This window comes from Acipenser ruthenus, chromosome 15 (assembly GCF_902713425.1).
Source record: "Acipenser ruthenus chromosome 15, fAciRut3.2 maternal haplotype, whole genome shotgun sequence".
Lineage (NCBI taxonomy): Eukaryota > Metazoa > Chordata > Actinopteri > Acipenseriformes > Acipenseridae > Acipenser > Acipenser ruthenus.
The window spans coordinates 27,701,657-27,720,847 of record NC_081203.1 but is presented as its reverse complement, the minus strand read 5'-3'; the positions used below and the strand labels follow the sequence as shown (position 1 = coordinate 27,720,847).

General features: G+C 35.8%; 2 protein-coding genes across 2 annotated transcripts in view; both read right to left on the bottom strand.

Moving 5' to 3' along the window:
• The window catches only part of LOC117973955 (TALPID3 protein-like), a 40,149-nt gene extending 29,940 nt beyond the window's left edge, over positions 1-10,209 (bottom strand). Inside the window, exon 1 of the mRNA XM_034927810.2 lies at positions 10,202-10,209. The gene's annotated coding sequence lies outside the window, so the exon portion shown is untranslated. The remainder of the gene's footprint in view (positions 1-10,201) is intronic.
• A 3,690-nt stretch (positions 10,210-13,899) lies between these two features.
• Positions 13,900-19,191, bottom strand: part of LOC117422345 (TALPID3 protein-like) — an 88,616-nt gene continuing 83,324 nt past the window's right edge. The window contains exons 13-15 of the mRNA XM_058988145.1: positions 17,479-17,563; positions 15,582-15,833; positions 13,900-14,085 (exon numbers count right to left, since the gene is read on the bottom strand). Of these exons, the coding sequence (XP_058844128.1) occupies positions 13,900-14,085; positions 15,582-15,833; positions 17,479-17,563 (523 nt within the window). The remainder of the gene's footprint in view (positions 14,086-15,581; positions 15,834-17,478; positions 17,564-19,191) is intronic.

Sequence of the window (19,191 nt, the reverse complement as noted above, 5' to 3'; positions counted from 1 at the left end):
ACTCAGTTTTCCCATTTAGGTTATTCAACCAGGAAAACATAAATTAAAGGCTTCTTGTTTAAACCAGGGTCCTGGGTGACATCAAAAAATGTTGTTAGCAACAGGGATCAAGACCCGTTGTATGAAATATTTAAAAACAGCATCAAGGTGAGTTAAAAATGCATGAGACTTGAGGAAGACCTCTTTGAAACAATATGCAAACTGCAATGGAGTAATTGGGCCATATAGAAGAGAACATTATAGCAACCCATACAGGGAGACAGGGCTGGTGTATATTTTAATTATAAAGCTGTTGACTTTTCTGCCTTCAGACATTACAAATTCATGTTGCTTACTTGCAGCCGTGAGCATGGTTTGTATGTAGTTTGTATTTTAATTAGGATGTTCTTACCACAGAATGCAAACTCTATCCTAATCATCTGCTGAGTTGAATAAGCCATCATTATGAGTAAAGTAAAAACTATATACACCATGGTTTGTTTTTTTGTGTCTAAAATGGTTAGAAGCAGTTGTCAAATACATTTCATGGTGGCCATTTCTTTCCATTAAATAACGGAACCCTAAAACTTTCAAGAGACGTATTCGAGAACATATGACAGATCTGTACACGAAACAACAATAGTTTAATTTGTATAATTCACATTAGTATTAAAATGCAATTTTGAACTGCTACTCGGAGGGTCAGCAGGGAGTAGCAGCACACAACATAAAAAGAAACACATTAGACATTAGATAAGGACTGGAAAATCAAAGTACGTGTATTTGGCCTTTCTCCACAACCAGTGAAAACAGATCGAAATGTAAAATTGAATTCATAATTTCTGGAGACAAGAAAGGCTCCATCTGACTAGTAAGTATAGCTCTTATTATTACTTATGCCGGTTGCCATAAATCACCTTTTGCGCAAGAGGAGTGACAATCTAGATTTGTAAATAATACCATGAGCCTGTGGGGCCTGTCTGTCAGGCATAACATGAAAATGTAATTCTTTCTACAGCCAGGAGACTCCAAGTATTATTAACAAAGAATATGTTTAGAAATAGTAACCCTATCAGTCTTTGTAAATGGTTAATAGTAAAAAAATAAAAAAACACACACACACATTCCAGTCCGTTCTCATAAAATTGTGCCTCATGCCAAACTATTTTAAAACGCTATACTTCACATAACTTCTTGCACAACCCATTCACAAACATAAATGTCGCACAACACATGTAAAGTATTAGTCACGGATAAGACAGTTAAAACCGGACTATCACCAAATTGGGAAGCAGCATATTGAATGATGACAGGTCATTCAACAAAGCATGTAACAACCCAGGCAATCACCATCATCTGACCTCCCCCACCTCACATCTAAAATTGTGATTCAGTAATGTGGCCCCTTTTTAATCTTGTCTTCCTCTAAACTGCCTATGATTACGTGGGGTGTCCTTGATTTCACATCTAAGGCCCATCTGCTTCCACTCAACAGACATTTCTTAAACTGGCTTGAGGTCTTGCTAGAGATACACTGAAAGCAGATCATTTATGGCATACCACCTCATTAGTGGAACGAGCTACATCCTGACATGAAAACCAGATTTCTTTGGTAAAAACTCACTTGTTTGACATTTTACATTGCTATGTGTGTTACCATAACTGGGCAACACATTATTATTATTTTTTAATCTAAAGCAGTGTGGAGTAGTGGTTAGGGCTCTGGACTCTTGACCAGAGGGTCGTGGGTTCAATCCCTCGTAGGGGAAACTGCCGCTGTACCCTTAAGCAAGGTACTTTACCTAGATTGCTCTAGTAAAAACCCAACTGTATAAATGGGTAATTGTATGTAAAATAAAAATAATGTGATATCTTGTAACAATTGTAAGTCGTCCTGGATAAGGGCGTCTGTTAAGAAATAAATAATAATAATCATGAGCATCGGGGTCCTTGAGTAACTGGAAGAACAGTTACTTGAAAATACAAACATGAATTAATTGTACTTGCAGTAAATGTTTTTTGAAAAGAACCATAAAAACTACTGTTATTGCTACTCCCCCTCCACTGAACCAGAATTTAACAGCACAGGCTGAATCTTGTGCTTTAGTGATAGTTTAGTACTCTACAAGAAATTGCTTTTCTTTCAAGCAATTTGCTATCAAAGCTCTATCGGTTGCTGTAATGACTTTGTGTTGATGTTGTATTGATTACAGTCCATTTTTCCTTTTTTTTTCAAGTGTTGCCATTCATTTGTCTGTCAGACAATTCATATGCATGGCTTGTGTTAAATTTACAGCAGCATCCCTCTGTTCCATTATGAGGAAGGGAATGTGTAAGTCTTGGAACAAAACAAAATGGTTTATCAGCATTGATGACATCTTCTAAAATATAAAACAATATAAATCCATAAACAGAAGTGATACCCTTTCCCTTCAGAAAATGGGCTCTTAGACTTTTCTTCTTTCAGGCGTTTCTGTAGTATGGGATAGGAATAGTTGCCTAACCTGGTACTGTAGTAGTATTTTTTTCTTTTCTGTATAATCTCAACATATCCCAAAATAGGTGTTATGCTTCCTCAGTCATACTCAATCCAGCTTGTGTAACAGCAGCATTACAACACTGGAGACATGCTCTTGAAGAACAAGCCTCTCTTTAGTTGAATAAAACACTGGAGTAGAAATAAATTATGGTGTAAATCCCCAAAAGAAACTCACTGCAATTGTAAAACCGTAAAAGACCTTTACAAGCAGCTGAATGATATTTTACATTTCACCTTTAAATGTCTTTTACTGGGCATCAATCCATTTTGCAATCATTTATAGCACAAGTGGTCTAATTAAATATTTGTCCTTTTTACACAGAACAGCAAGTTCATCCAAACAGTACTATGACTAAGCATTTGATGTACAGTATTATCTTATAATCTTCGCTGCACAGCAATCACCCTGGAAGGCACTTTGTGGCTGACAGATGTCATTATGATCAATTTAAAAAATGAAACCATATAATATTTGTATTCAAACCACATCAATTTCATTGAGACAGGCAGCCTCAAGAACACATTACATGAACAGATCCTACTCTGAATCTTTGTTGGCAGTCTCTCAGATCAACTAACAATTTTTGAAGGTAGCAATATTCTCTGAGGCAACCCAGGCTTGACATACTGAGTCCATTGACAGCACAGCCTAGTTAATGACCATTCCAGATCAGTGGCTACATGTGTAGCTGATCACCCAATTGAGAAGCAACACATATTATTAAATTAAAAGAAACTTGCCTAGTCCCTCATCATTTTTTTAAGGGGTTAACATTCTCTATGACACAAAATAAATCTGCTGAAACAGTAACTGACTGACAGTATCTTTAGCTCCATGAGGTAGGCTGTCAAAACAGGTTCCATATGCATGGTTAAACCAGGCCATCAGTGGCTCAACTTAGCTGAGGCTGCAACACCTTTTTGTTACTCCTGACAACCGAAGTCAGTGAACACATTTATATTCCTCGTCTTTGTTTAACAAACGATCATGTGCTACACTGCAGCCAGTATACACGAAGGCAAAAATCAAAGGTATTGCAATCATTCCTTAAAATATTGACATATGTATTAGCAACATGATATTGGCTTGTGAGAAAATGCTTCAATTTTGCTCGAGCAGATTTTGACAAAATAAAAGACTTAATACCTAATAGATGAGCTCCCTGCTGTACCTAAAGCAGTTTATATGTTCATTCACAAGCTCCAAACCATCTGAAGTATTCTGCAAACTATATAAAATAAAGTGTTTGAAGTTGCAGCTATGAATTTTCAGCATCTCATTTCTTTTAGAAAATAACTGAAATTTACAGAGGTGAAATTCTCTGTGGAGCAAAAAAAAAAACAAACAAAAAAAAAACAAAAAGGGAAGGGAAGGATAAACCGCTATATTTATCTGCTGTTTTTTCTCCAACAAAAATCTGAAAGTAGAGAAAGGATTCTCTTTCAGAGTAATAATGATTTAAAGCAGTTTTTTTCAGTGCAAACATTCACATACATGTCCCAGTAGAACAACAATACAGCTCTTTTATGTTTTGTTTTGTTTTATTTCACTAAAGAACATGAACAGCAGCCCTAGGAATCTAAATAAAATGTAAACTTTATTAAATCTCAGTTCTTATTGTCGACAGTAACCAGCAATAATGCTGTTGACATTACATCAGGAAACTACGGTATATAATATTTTTGAAATCTAATGATTCAGAATCTCAGATAAAACTGGCATTTTTACTTAAGACTTTTGATTTTGGTGGGTGGATGAAAAAACAATCATTCTCAAACAGAAATGCTAAAGCCTAGCAACAGATAATACTAAACAATGAAATAATTACTGGTATGTGTCCCCAGATGGACCAGACAATATTTTTATGGGTGAAGTATGTGATGAGTAATTAAAATGTAGGTAAGGGACAAGTGTGTTGACAGTCTTCTGTGCTGTGGGTTTGAACAAATTACTCCCAGTTGGTTGGGTTGTCTTCTTCCTACAGCACACACCAACCAGCAAAGAGTGCTCCTGTGTGTTCTTTATTCACTTGTTACTCTGAAAAGTATTTTTTGTGAGACCCTTTAGAAAACTTGTTAGGTTTTCACATTAAAAAGAGAAGTCTCAGTGTTGAAAAGAGACCTCCAGATCAAAAGTCTGCCATGCTTCGGAAGATACAAAGGTCTAGTTTTGCTAGGATTAGCTACCCTTCTATAGTTACACATTTCAAATTCACATCAGTAGTAGATGAAAGAGATTTAAAAAACATTCTTGGGGTCTATTCCATATCTAAAGCAGACCCAGGGGAGCCCTGAGTAACAAAGATTAGGGTGCCTTTAATCTATATAGTTCCAATTAAATATATTACAATGGTTTACTCAAAAGGCCTCCCAAACTAGGATTGATCTATTAATGAGTCTATAAAACTTTCTTCTTTGGTTTGAAAAAATTGTAACAAATATTACAAGGAAGCTGATGCTACCTGCTCTTACTAGTTAAAATGTGTATTAACATTCACATTATATGCAGAATTCGGAAAATTATTTTTTTGTTTCCAGCTTTCAATATAATTTTGTGTGACATTCATTCTAGGTCAAATCTTCTGATATTAAAAAGCTACTAACATCTATTTTAGTTTTTTAAACTTTGATATGAAATGTAACTAGAAAACCTCAGCATGTAGGATGTTTTTGGCTCTTCACTTCTCTACCCTAAAATCCTTATGCCATAACACAATTTAGGATTTTACTTCTACCCTTATAAAATATTATTAGAGTAAATTGTACACTCAGTTTGCAGTTTTCTCCATGCATTCCCCTCAGTTTTAACATGCATTTGCCATATTTTACCATGATTTTATTTTTTAATATACTTGAACATTCCTGCAGAGGCTTTACAATGCTTGCCAATACTTGCTTACCATGTTTTTTTCACTACGCTTTATTACACTTTTTCATAATTTTACCATGGGAAACTTATAACATGAGGACATGGCCCCAATGATAAATCATGTAAAATGGATTAGTCAATTACCTTTGATAGATATCAGCATTTCCAAAAGTCAAATCTTTCTACTCTACCATCGCTCTTTTGGGTTTTATGCTTAGAAATGATGTTTTCCTTGCTATGCCTAAATAAAAAGGATACAATTTGATGCGATTATATATCTTAAACATGTAGTGAGGAGGATTTGTTTGCACATTAAATCTCAAAGAAGACTGAGAAATGTTCACTACTGCCATCAGTTGACCCCAATTAGAAACGACCCAAACTACCCCAGGTATCAGAGTGCTGTGGGAGCTAGACATACTATTAGAGTGACGAACAGCCAGCTCAGATCTCATCAGAATACCCTGACTCATGCAGACATACATTGACATACATATACTGTGGTTCCTAGATAATGACTGATTGCATTGCCTGGTGCTTGTTACCCACACCAGAACAGAATGTAACTGTTTAATACTTTGTGTCAAATCAATAAATGCAGGTCAGGAGAGTGGGTGACGCAGAAACCATGTTTACAAAACATTCCAGAAAATCAGGGTGTCCTTAGTTTGATATTTTATGTCAGTTAGATGCTGTATACATAGAGATATATTAAAAACACAGTATTGAAATGGCAGACACTAAGGCACAAACAACTGAGATGACTTGTATTAGAATCTATTGTTAAACATCAATCCAACCATGTTTTTATTCCCATCTTTCTGCTGTAATCACACAGCTACACTTCCTCCTTTAGCAGCTGTGTTTATAGACATCACTGGTGCATTGCTTTGCAGTCTGAATGACAGCTAACAGCCATGATTTTGACATCAATCGCTTTCCAATGTCCAGATTGTGTCCTATTTAGTTACTACATACAGTAAGACGAGCTTCTGGTACATAAACAATATAGTGTTAGAAGTTGGAACAGAAAGATAATGAGGAGGCATGGGTAGAATCGGGTATCATATTAATATCTTAATTAATAATAATAATTAAAAGAAAACGTAATGTCTAGAATAGTTCAAGTGCAGTAAGCAGGAGACCGTACATGGAGTGTTTCATTATGCCAGGAGATGCCTGCCTGAAGCCATCAAATGCTATTAACCACACAACTATCAACAGTGACACTGTGGCAACTGCAGACTAATGATACGCCGACTGCATTGCAGATATAATTATAGACTGGCTGCAGAATCCCTGCGCAGAATTGGAAATGGTTAGAGCTCCTCTCTTTTGTTGGTCAGAACCATTCTGCAGTCATTCAATCTCATCCTTAAATGCCCCTAAGGCTTGCATAGCTTTTTTTTTTCCTGTGTTAAAGCTAAAAGTAAAAAGTGATATTTAATATAAGTAATAATTTACATGGGCAGTTGATTTTTAACCTGATAAATCAATATATTTAGGTATTTTTATTGCTTTGAAGATTCATGAAGTGGGACAAACGGAACACAAAATTGTTTTAACAAACCAATACTACTTGATAACAGTTTGTTGCATTTCGTCCATCGATAATCAATTAAGTTGTCCAGACTGTATTTTTTGTATTTCAATTTTTAAAGGGTTGATGGCAAGGTGTGCCTGAATACTTTTCATGTCAATATCGTATTGTATCTTTCTCCTTTTTAAAACATTATTTATTCATTTTTTGACCAATAAATTACCTGGATAGGATTTTTTGGGGGTTTGATCAGGTTTGCTATTTTATTGAAGAACGCAACATAAGGTACATTTCATAGCAGTTGATTGTTACTTGTGTGCTGCATAATTCCCTATTGTTTTTTTTATTTAAATAATTATTTGCCATGCTTACTAACTTTTCAAGCCTCTGAAAAGACACCTCAAGGGAGATGGGGTAGCGTATTACAGGTGAGTGTGCTCTGAAGCCTAAATATGTAGCATATATATTTATATTATTTATATCATTTCCCTTGTCTATTAAGTTTCAATCCTTATATAGGGCGTATAGGCTATGTCTGTATCGGTGTTTATCAAATCTAAGGGCTGCAAAATTATTATTTAGCTGAGATTGCTAATTAATCAGGCTGAATAACTGTAATGTCACATAATTGTGATCCGATCTGCCCCGATAACCATATTAATTGAGACGTTGTGTCAGCTTTTGAAGATTGTTGACCTTCCAGGAGCTGCTGTTTCCCATGCAGAGGTTCTGTAAACAGTTGCTGTTGGAGGCAAACTTTGCTCCTAAAAACAGCTGCAAACCCCCCTCCCTCCCCCTCCCCCTCCCCCCCACCCCCGCACCAGCTCAAAGTCTATTGGTTCTCCTGTAATGGGCTAGAATTCCAAGAACTATGTATATGTTATTAGCATCTGTTTTCGCAGCTACAGAACATGTTGTACTGCATTGAATACAGCGCCAGGTTTTGGGTCTGAGAGTAACTTCCTCTAATTTTAATACTGAGAGAGTAAAATATATTTTCAGGGGGTAAAATGCAACATTACCTTGGAGTAATTTCGATAAATACTGTACAGTCTTTAATGGTAATGGAGTAGGCATTAAAAAAGAGCCTTGCATTTTAACTGCAATGTTACTTTGAACTGCTGTACAACCACGCGTGTGTTCTACAAGGTTCTTTATCAGCTCATTTTTTTCAAGGTACCACACTGACAGTAAATTAATTACGTTACTTATATTTTAACATTAAACTCAGTGAACATGTTAAAACTTCAATATCAAGCCATACAGATAAATAAAATAAGGAAATGCATTAATAAGTTATACAACAGTTTGTTTAATATTATAGGCACCTTTTTATAGCGGTTTCCTCAGACGATGGTTCCAGTTGGACTGGGGTGTTTACGCTTTAACCTGTATAGCTTTGAACTTTTCTTATTATTACTGTGATTGGCTCCAACGACAACAGGACTAGCCAGAGATTGGATAATGTTTTTTTTTGTGTGTACAGTTCTGGTAACTGAAGTCATTGCATTCTGGGAGATGTAGTTGTTAGTGGAAGTTTTAGGGGAGGCGGGATCGGAGGCAGGACAGCTGTGCAGCAAAATTGCCATGCATATTTTCACACATTACATTGAATTTAGTGTGTATTTCAGATTTTGTAATGCATAAAAACGGCAGGTATGCAGCTTATCTGGACCGCTGAATGAATAAACTTTAGCAGAAGTTCTGCACTCCTGTCATTAAGATGGTACCAATAAAGTAGCTGTTTTCTTTTGTTAATATGAGGAAACATAACTGTCTGAGCAATCAAATATGGTGCAAACAACACGTTACTAATAAGAATGCTTTAAAAATAAAAATTAAAAAAAAAACTCAAATGCTCTTTCAAAAAACGTTTTTGTCCTTACCCTTGGGGCCTTTTCACGTATGGTTAATCTTTTGGACAGTGACACAGTGGTTTGTTGACATGTATTTCCTTTTTCGGTATAAATTAGAAAAGGGAGTATTTGTGAACAAAAACTAAATATCCCAGATAGCATAATCGAATGCTTAAGTCATATGAGATTGAATGGTTTATGACCATTTCTATTTTACTTCTATGTTTACAAACCATTTGATCAATATCAATATATAATTTTCTTGTTGAAAAAAAGGAAGGTACTTTTTTCTAAATTGTATAATAGCAGCCTACTATTTTCAAAGGACAACTTGCATTTGCTTGGTGGATACATAATAAATCAATTTCACTTAACACTCTTTCTAAACCACACTACTGTCAATAGTTAGACATCAATAGTGTGCCATTTGAGTTCTGTCATACTGAATAGAGTATGAGGACCATTCTTATAGCCATTTGCTACCGATGTAGAACATCCAGAGTTGTCAATAACTAATTAAATGATACAAGAGCATATTTTTTTTTTTTAATATGAAATGCCATTACCTGGATATGGAGAAGAATGCAGCTACTGCAGAGCACTGAAGACATTTTAATAATGTGATTAAAATAGAAGCAACACTTACTGATTTATAAATTAGCAGACTAACATGATTACAATTACAGTTCAACTGTTACATCTAAAAAAAAAAGCTCTTAAAGTCTTTTATAAAACTGTGTGCACTTTCAATGTCATTTCCAGGAATTCTGGCTGCTTAAGGTGGGAACTGAGTTCAATACCCCTTCAATCAGGCTCAACAGCAGGGTAGCTGAATGACCTTCAATAGCACAGCATTAGCCAGAACCAGGAGTATTTTAAAAGCACATTTAATGAGGTCAATGCCCCAACAGGGCACCCTTTATATATACGACACACAGTAGTTCCACACTGTTACTGGGTTGTAACCTGCCATATCTATTCATTGTACATTTGTACATTATCCGTGACACTCATTTGATCAGTTTTTAGAGCTTTGTAGTGTAGTTAAGATGTATAGCATAAGTTGTATTAATGAACACTATTGTAAACAAGGCCATATCTAGTACTATATTTTGAGTTTTACAGCAAAGCATTTTTGTTCTATCAAAACGTATTGCTTATTTTGGGGTAGTCCAAGTTCATGGTTGTTGCCCATTGTCTGGAACTGACATTCAACAGTTTTTTGTTGCAACTGCAGAGTGTACCTGTCAAGTGACTTCACAGTCACCCTGTATGTCAATGAAATATCAGAAACAGTTTTGACTGCATGAAAGTGTGATATGACTTCATGTGGAAAAACTCAAAACTTAGGAAAACAAAATAATGAACGTCACTCTTAACTCTAGAGTTTTCAACACACATTAAAATACAACACTTACCCAATGGAATGGCCATAGGGATCAGATGCCCTTCAACTGGACCGTCAATCATAGCAGATAAAGGCTCTTTTCCAGATGGACTGAACATGTACTGGTTCTCTGGGAGCAGTGGTATGGAAATTGGTCTCTGCTTTATCGGTCTGGTCACTGCCAATTTAAGTGGGAATGGGCTTGTTTGAGTTCGGGCAGACTTCATCTTGATTCCTAAAAAAAAAACACATGTGCAATACTTTTATATGTGCCCCTGTCCCAGCGACCCTGCCCACTCCTTATCCCGACACAGCTCAGAACTGCCACTATGCTTTATATTGCTAATGCAGTGGTATTCATGGCTCATTCCATTTTCTAATCACCATTAATTTTTGTATTCAAACTAGCGACACCAAAGACACAAAAACAAAACAAACAAACAAAAAAAAAAAAACTATGCAGCCTTCATTGATTAACTTATACAATGAACTGGTGGCCTGTTACTGATGATAAAATAAAATCTTTTTTTTTTTATAAACATAAGAGAAAACCCACAGAGATTATGCCGCATTGCTGGATGACATTAACTTACAAACATTTAAAAAATTGTTATTGGTTTCAATGGCATACAGAATTAGTATTGCATACAGTGGATCACTGAAACAGTGATGTATTAAAAATAAATTAATCATCTACCAGCATGCAGTCAGTAGAAATAATTTTCTTTTCATGGTTTTGCAGTTTCATACAAATGACTATGCAGGTCAATAAAATGGTCATTAATTAGTTATGGTATGACAAGGTTTGTATTTATTTATTTTAATATTAACAAATTGTAGTGTTTGTAGCAAAGCAGCAAGCCCACATGTTTATAGCAGCACAATGTTTTTTTTTTTTTTTTTTTTTTTTTACATATTCATTAAATGTTAGACAGCTTGTTTTAATCATCATTACTATAGTACGTGCATTTGAAGATATTGACATGCAGAGTAACACTTTTTAGTTCATGTCTGAGTGTGGGTTGGGTTTGGCCAAGTATCAGGTGCTGTTGGATCTCTACCACTCTAGAGATTTTTGAACAGCACCTGGCTTATTGTGTGTTAAGTTACCGAGTCAAATACATTAAATCTTTCTTTCCATTGGTGCTTGGCGGTGATTTGGATCAAAGTATTTCTTAAGCATGGAAACAAAATCTGCTTGCTACCATGTCTGGGAGAAGATTAAATCAGATTCCGTGATACTCAAAATTACCATAAGGGACAGAACATGAGCCATAAGCTAGGGAAAAAAATAAATAAAAAAAACAGGTGTCTTGCAACTTTTCCATATGGAAAGAGATCTGTTTCTGTTGCACCCCACCTGCAGATAAATCATCTATCACTTCCTGGTGCAGCCAACATTCATGGGTATCTAAAGCCATGGACATCTGCCACAGTGTTCTCTTACCCTGCCGGAAATGATATACTGCTATTAGCTAAAGTGGTATCAAATCACTGTTCTGCGTTTACCTTAGATAATGAGACGTTTTCACTAAAACAACATAAACATGGCTATGGGTTCAGCACCTTCATTATCCTATCAAAATATTCACACACACACACACACATATATATACATGTTACACATATCTTGTTGGAGAACTATACTGAACATGTACTGTACAGTATAGCAGCTGATACAGGTCAACAATTGTTTTGTTTTAATTGCACACTTGAACCCAAGAGAATCAATAAGGTGACAACTCTATGGAAGGAAAAAAAATAAGGTGAGTCAGCAAGTCCTAAGAGGCTCTCTTTGTGAAGCGTGGTGTGCTATAATAAACAAAATCAGACTAAGACAAGATCACCGGGTTCCCAGAAGGGCTCTTAGAGAAAGAATATTAATTCAAATTATGTTTTTATCAAGAGCATAGAGCATCATAAAAATAGGCAAATGCTTTGTACTTTAATGCATGCAAAACAAAACTTCAGCTTATGATTAAGTGTTAGCTCTTTTGATCAGAGGATACACCCGCGCAAAATAAATAAATAAATTAAGGCCAAGCAATTCATGCATCACCAAAAAGCATTAGAGAGGCAGCAAATTAAAATATCTGTTTATGTTGGCTGTTGCTTTAATTACTTCTTTGTGCTTAAGAGGTTATTATTATTCCCATCAACTGAAACTGAAACTTGACCTTTTCAGGTTGAGTTTTTTTTAATTATTTTTTTTACAAAATGATACAATACATAATATTACCTAAAAAGGCATGCATTAAAAGATTATGCATGGTTGAATAGCTCCGAGAAAGAATTCCCCAACAAACTGTGGTGGTGAGAGAAGAGACAGACCTGCAGGAAATGTTTTGAATCTTTCGGTCCAGTTCAAATCTCTTCACTCCATTTGTATGCAGACAACATAAACACAGTTATTGATGCTCAGCAGAAATGCTTGCAACAAAAAGTTGGATTAGATTTCAAGGAATTATAAAACTATCTTGCAAATTAGTACACCAACACACTGATCTAGCAGTTTCAATCAGCTAGGGGTTTGTTTGTTCTTCATAAGCACACAGTTTATTAGAAACTAAGCAGGTGAGTTGGCCTTTAGTTATTTACTTTCCACCAAATCCATCATTAATCAGATCATTGTTTTAATGTTGACTTCTGCCAAAAAGGTACACTGATATCTCTCCAGTTTGTATAACCTTTATATCATCTCTATTCTCAAGCCTTGTTATTTGAAGGGACCAGTCAAATGCAGTGCAAGAAAAGCCATTTTGCTTCAGCAATGTTCAATACAAAATCCTAACTATTTTATACTGGTATTTGATGGCGGTCAAATCTAGCACTTTATTAGATCTGTAACCTCTTGAGAAGCCAATTACAACTAGATCTAAAGAAAGGGGTTTCGTTTGTGAGGTAAACAACAATTCAACAAAGACTGAGTTGGCACCATAAATTACTGTTAGTGCACCATTGACTTAATTCACCTCTAATAGATGTGACACTGGTGACGTCACAATTTCAAAGATAAGTGCTAAACAGCTTTGCAATCTGAAGAAAATAAAGAATGTAAAGTATTGTTGTGATAACAGTCTGCAATAGAGTTTAATGTATTGCTATGGCTGCTGTTGAGTCACTTTGTAAAAACTGAAGACAGGTGTGGAGATGTCCTTGAAGCTGTTCAGCTTTCACAGTTACTTAAAAAAAAGACCTTCAGCAAAACAATAGGCATTATCTACTGTTTCTGAAAATTGTTTGCAACCAAATATTATTTAGCAAATAGACTCCCAGCTGCTACACATAATATACAAGTGTGGAATATATTGTCTATTCTAAACATAGGCGCCAATATCAGACTTCAGTTTTAAGCTTTTACATTAATTTTGCTTTAGCTCTGTACTTTCATTAACTGAATGTAATTATAAAACAAACATTACAAATGTAAAAAATAAAGCAAGAAGTATTAATATCCCTACAGACTACAAACAGAACAAAGGAAATAATGCCTTCCTTTTTACAGTACTACCAAAACTACTAGAATACAAAACCAGCAAAAGGAAAAGCCAAAGCAAAAATAAAAAGCACTCTTCATTTAATCACATAAACACCCTCCACATCAGCAATTACCAGAGATTACGGCTCAGCTAATAACATCACTGCCAAACACATTTTAATTAATTCCAAAGACAGAATAGCAGATTGCAAATGAAACCCAATGATGTACCACAAACACTGCTGCTGTGTTTACTGACCTTTGACACTTTCCACCACTTTGGGCCTCTGGGGTTTGGATTTTGGTGAAGCAGAGTTCAATCTGAGATATGGGCCTTTCTTCAGACTGCTGCGATGGCCCTGATACAAAGCCTTCCCATAAACCCTCGAAAGATAGTCTTCATCCTCCATTACTGACTTCTGCATAACCAGTGGCACCTAAAATAAAATATCACAGGCTCAGCGCCATAATAAAGTCGAGTGCAGATTGAGATGGTTGATTCGAGTTGGATTTGTTTAGAGGTTGACTTCATTTGTGGTCAACTTACAGACATGAAAATTGGATCCTGTACTTATCAAAGTTTTAATGAACCACTTATATATTTTACCTGAATTGTGTTTCCTACTGTATTAGTGGATACCATTGTATCCAGTGTTGTTTTTAGTTATGTTTCTAGCTATACTGTATATGTCATTTTCTGTTCTGTTTTATATCACTCACAACTGCATTTCATTCAAATGGATGTGTTATCTGCAAGTAACCTTTGCTGGACATGAATATGAATTTCCAACACCAGTATGCCATTAGTGTATGCCTTGCAGGCACTAAGGCAGGCTACAAAAAATATTTTAAGTCGAAGTAGGCTAACTTCAGGACAAAACTACTCTGTCCCAGCACTGGTAGGTGTCCAGATTGCCAAAGACTATATTTTTAACACCAAAAGACAGTAAATACCAAATCATTTTTGTAACCTTATGTTGGTTACCTTCTAAGTTCTTTCTAAATGGTGCAAATAATTGACTTGGAACAGAAAAGAAATACATTCTTCATCTACCAAAACATAATAAATAATTTTCTGAATAATAGACTACAGATTGTACACTCATTATTAATGACAACCTTAAATGTCAGACACTCTGCTAGTTGCTAGGTTGTGTGTGTTTCTCCTGGTTCCATAGTGACAGTGCTTGCTAAGTAACATTGGCATGTTATAATGAGTACTGAGGAGGTCTGTCTTTTGTCCTGGAGACCATCTTTTTTATTTATAGATAATCTGTCACTGAGCCAACACATCGCTCATTTTAACCTATTACAGCAACCTATTTTGGTTACAAACTACATAGTGTAGTTCATTCATTTACATAGTTTTTATCTGTTACAGAATTACAAAATCATGTTTGTAATCGGATCACAATGTAAAAAGATAGGCTGCAGTTGTAGTAACATCATTACCAATTTTGATTGCCATAGAGTAGAACAGTTTCTGTCTAAACATCTGGAGTTGGTCCAAAAGTTATTGTGCCAGTCAGTGTTGTAAAGTCACCTTGAAAGAGATTCTGAATATTAAGAGGATTTTTAAGAACATTAAGTGTTTTAAAGCTGAAGGAAACTGAATTATATATAATAAAAAAAGCTAACTATGAAAGTGCTTATAGCACACATACTGTTTCTTGTATGGATGTTTGTTTCTTTAAAAGTTTGTGACTCCTGTAACTTGAATGACTTGAATGTGCCTTCATACTGGTCAGGGATGGAAACATGCACAATGGTAGACTAAGAGTTCCCACAAAACCTTGGAAACCTACCCGCTGTCTGTTAACAAATCTATTAGCATAATCATTTGCAATCGCACAGGTGTGATTGGCCGTGTTTGTTACACATCCTCATAGTTGTTAAACGTCTGTTGTTTAGCTGCAGCGTTCTCGACTCTCACCTTGGCAGCTTTCTCTTTCCTCTGCAAAGTTAATGGTCTACTCTTTGCACCAGACCTTTCAGAATGTTCTCCTGCTAGGTTCTGAAAGGGCTTCACAGAGCTTTGAGTTACTCGTTTACTTTGGGTTTTATTTTTCACATCTCTGTGCAGCTTCATGTCCTTGGCACCACGACCCTTGTGAGATGAAACAGTACCAGCTTCTTTCTCCTTCACTTTCATTTGTGACAGAACATCTTTTCTTGCAATTTCATTCTGTGAATAAAGGACACAACACTTATTATACTTGAAAATGGAATTTCAAGACTTTCATTTACTATTTAGCCTTTCAACCTTCCAACTTCTTACTGAATGACTCTGGATATACCAATATATCCACTTCAGCTGTGCCTTCCCTGTAGGATTCAAAAAAGTTAATTAGATACGAGGAAGGATTGACATTGGGATATATGTTAGCGTGAACAGGATGGCTGGTGGTGATGTCAGGCAAGGAAGTAGACAGACAACAGTGCTGGGGTATGGAAGCACTGATGCACACGTTTAATAATAAATAAACAAAACAAAAGGTTTGAGCACAAACACTTTGGCAAAACACAAACAAAACAGCATGGAGGCCAAAACAAACAGAGACAAAACCAAACAAGTATCGTGCTGGTGTAAAACCAACACAGGTAGCAATTGTTTTTTGTCAGTTTCTTTATCTGATGACTCACGTCTCTCCTTTCACCTCTGAACACAACTCTATTAGCCAAAGCTACAGGTTTTTATACATGTGACCGTCTCCAAATCAGTAATAAATTCATCCATCTGGCGACCGTCATATTCTGCACGAGTTTAGCATGGATGGGGAGGTTTAACCCCATACATGCTGCAAAACAATTAACAATAAAATAACATACTTTTACACACAAATCATACATTTTAAATAATAATACAACAAATAATACAATACACACAGGGGCGGGGTGTACACCGTTACAGTTAGTCACTATTTTTTTTTTTTGCAGGTCTCTCTATTGGTTAGAATGAAGAAAGGGCAAAAAAAATACAGTTATGACAGCAGTCAGGAAAGGAAAATTGCCACTTTCTGCAACTCAAGATTTTTTTCACTCCAGGCTGGATGATTTCAGAAAGTGCATATCCAGAGGCAAACAGCTTATTCACTGTATTCATTTATTTATGTTCTCTGCTCACTGTGCCCACGTGGATATAAAAAGGTAGCAATTCCACAGTGTAGGCACAAGTACTACTGGGTCAAAGCTCCCCTACAGAATCACAATGAATAATAAATTACAATGCCCCCCTGGGTTGTACTCCACCTACCTTCTTGAAAGGTTGAGCATTACCATAACATGGTGTCCGTATTCCTTCTGAGTGGTTTTGAAATACAGTGGGACACATTGCTTATGCATCCTGAACGCTGCTCAGTAAAGGACAGTGTGATATTGGAGGCTAGCTTAGCCAAAGTTAATAAAGATTCAAGGGATCCAATTTATTCAGTCATTTATTTATTTATTTTTTCTTTATTGAAGGGTGGCTCGTCTACTTGTTTCCAATGATACTGTCCCAAAGTTGTGTGTGGGGGGGGGGTTAAAGCTTTATGGGGATAGCATAGATGCTATGCTGTTGAATAAGCCAGTTTATTAAATTTTTAACTTGTATGTTATTGAATACGTGATTTAGTTCATCCAAGGAGTAAAGGGTACATTTTAAATAAATACATAAATACCATGATGATTTCAATGTTAACCTCATCTTGGGGGGGGGGGATTGGGGGGCAATCTCACAGATTAGTGCTGGTTTGCAGCCAAAATGTATACAAAAAAAAAAACTTTGCGCTCATTACATCATGCGAACACCAGTGCATCACAAACAAAGATTTATGCAAAAAAAAGATGACAGGAAAGCAGAGGCAGTCTAAATCGCTGAGAGTGCCAATCCAGGCATCCACTGTCTTCTTGATTCGTGTCTCTTCAGTTGCATCCCTGATATTGGGGGCAAAGTAAACATAATCTTTAAAACCTGCATTCGTCTGAATAAATTGCTACTTTAAAATGCCAAGGGACCGCTATGTAAAACTGATTTGTAACTTTCTAAATCGGTTTCATACTTTCCAATTTTAGTCACCAGAATCCCAGAGCTGTAAATGGATAATCTCTTTTTATTCTGTGAATACCGCATGAACAATGTTGACCTCTCTCCCAGGCTCACTGTTAAATGCCTCAAGGACACCTCATTATTATAGATATTATAAACAAAACATTTACAACTTGAAAACTGAGCTTAGAAAAATGAAATCAAATTATGAAAATGTAATACTATTTGACAGATAATAAATTGAGGGTGCTAAAAGTATGCTGGCAACAGAGAAAGAAGAACCAAAGTAAATAAATACAATTGAGGCCTACAATGTTTAAGGTTTATAAATGGCATGATAATGACAAAATTGTGAACAAAACAGATGGATTACATTCCTTTGTTGAGAGGACATGTTGTACATGGATTGAGCAATCCACTGCTACAGTAACAGTTATTATTAGTAACACATTATAGTTCTTTGGCACAGTTTTAAAAAAAATAAACAGGAGTATTCAAATATATATATTTTAGTGAATAACATTGGTCAGATTATATTTAGCAAATAGCTACGCAAAATGGATGTATGCAATCTCAATTACAGCTACTAAAGAAAATGAAAACAACGAGCAGATCTAGATGACATAACTCAGAGCAGATCTAGCTGACAGAATGTCCTCATTTAACCATCAAAGCCTGCTTTACTTTGACAGCAGTCTCTAAGCATAGCAGCTGCTTCTAATGCATACTGGAAAGTCTATTCAGTAATCGCACACCATTTCCCTGAAGAATCTACCCAGGAAAAGATGTAAACAGCAGCCTGGTTTTGAATAATATCTCTCTTTTCTATTTCCTAATGAAACATAATTCAAAAATATCAAAGCCCATATTAAATCTTCAGGCAGTGTTGTTGTACTCCAATTCCAGTACACTGCTAAGGATGTAATGATGAACCTCAGAAGAAACACAGGTTTAGTATGTTCTCTTCATAGTCCATACATATAGGGGCAATATCATATAAAGACCTCATTGTGATTTATGTGTGCCAGTGCACATGCTGTAGCACATACAGCTCAGCTGTCCTCTTTGCTTTTTATGTTTGTGTTATTTGTGTGAATGCTTTTTGGTTTTGAAAATTCTATATTTCATTATGTTGTTTAGTCACAGAAACACACTGCTTTTTCTAGAGTACCTCAGTATACATTGGATAATTCTAACAGAACGCAAACAAATCAAATGTATTTCATGTTTAAGATCAGTGCTTTGAGGTAACTGGCTCGTCTACTGTTTCACATTCTAGTCTAATTAGCCTTGACAGACTACAATACATAAACCCGTAAGCAATCTTTACAGAGTTAATTATGAAGCTGCAGAGACCAAGTCATGCCAACCACATTTATGTAATATTCGCCCCTTCTTTCTCAGATCCAGCCCTTATGAATTGCCGCAGAGGGAAACCACTTTGTGTAAAAATCTGAAATGTTCCAATGGTCTGGCCAACAGTAATTCTAGGGGGAAAATGACTGTTTTCTCCAAA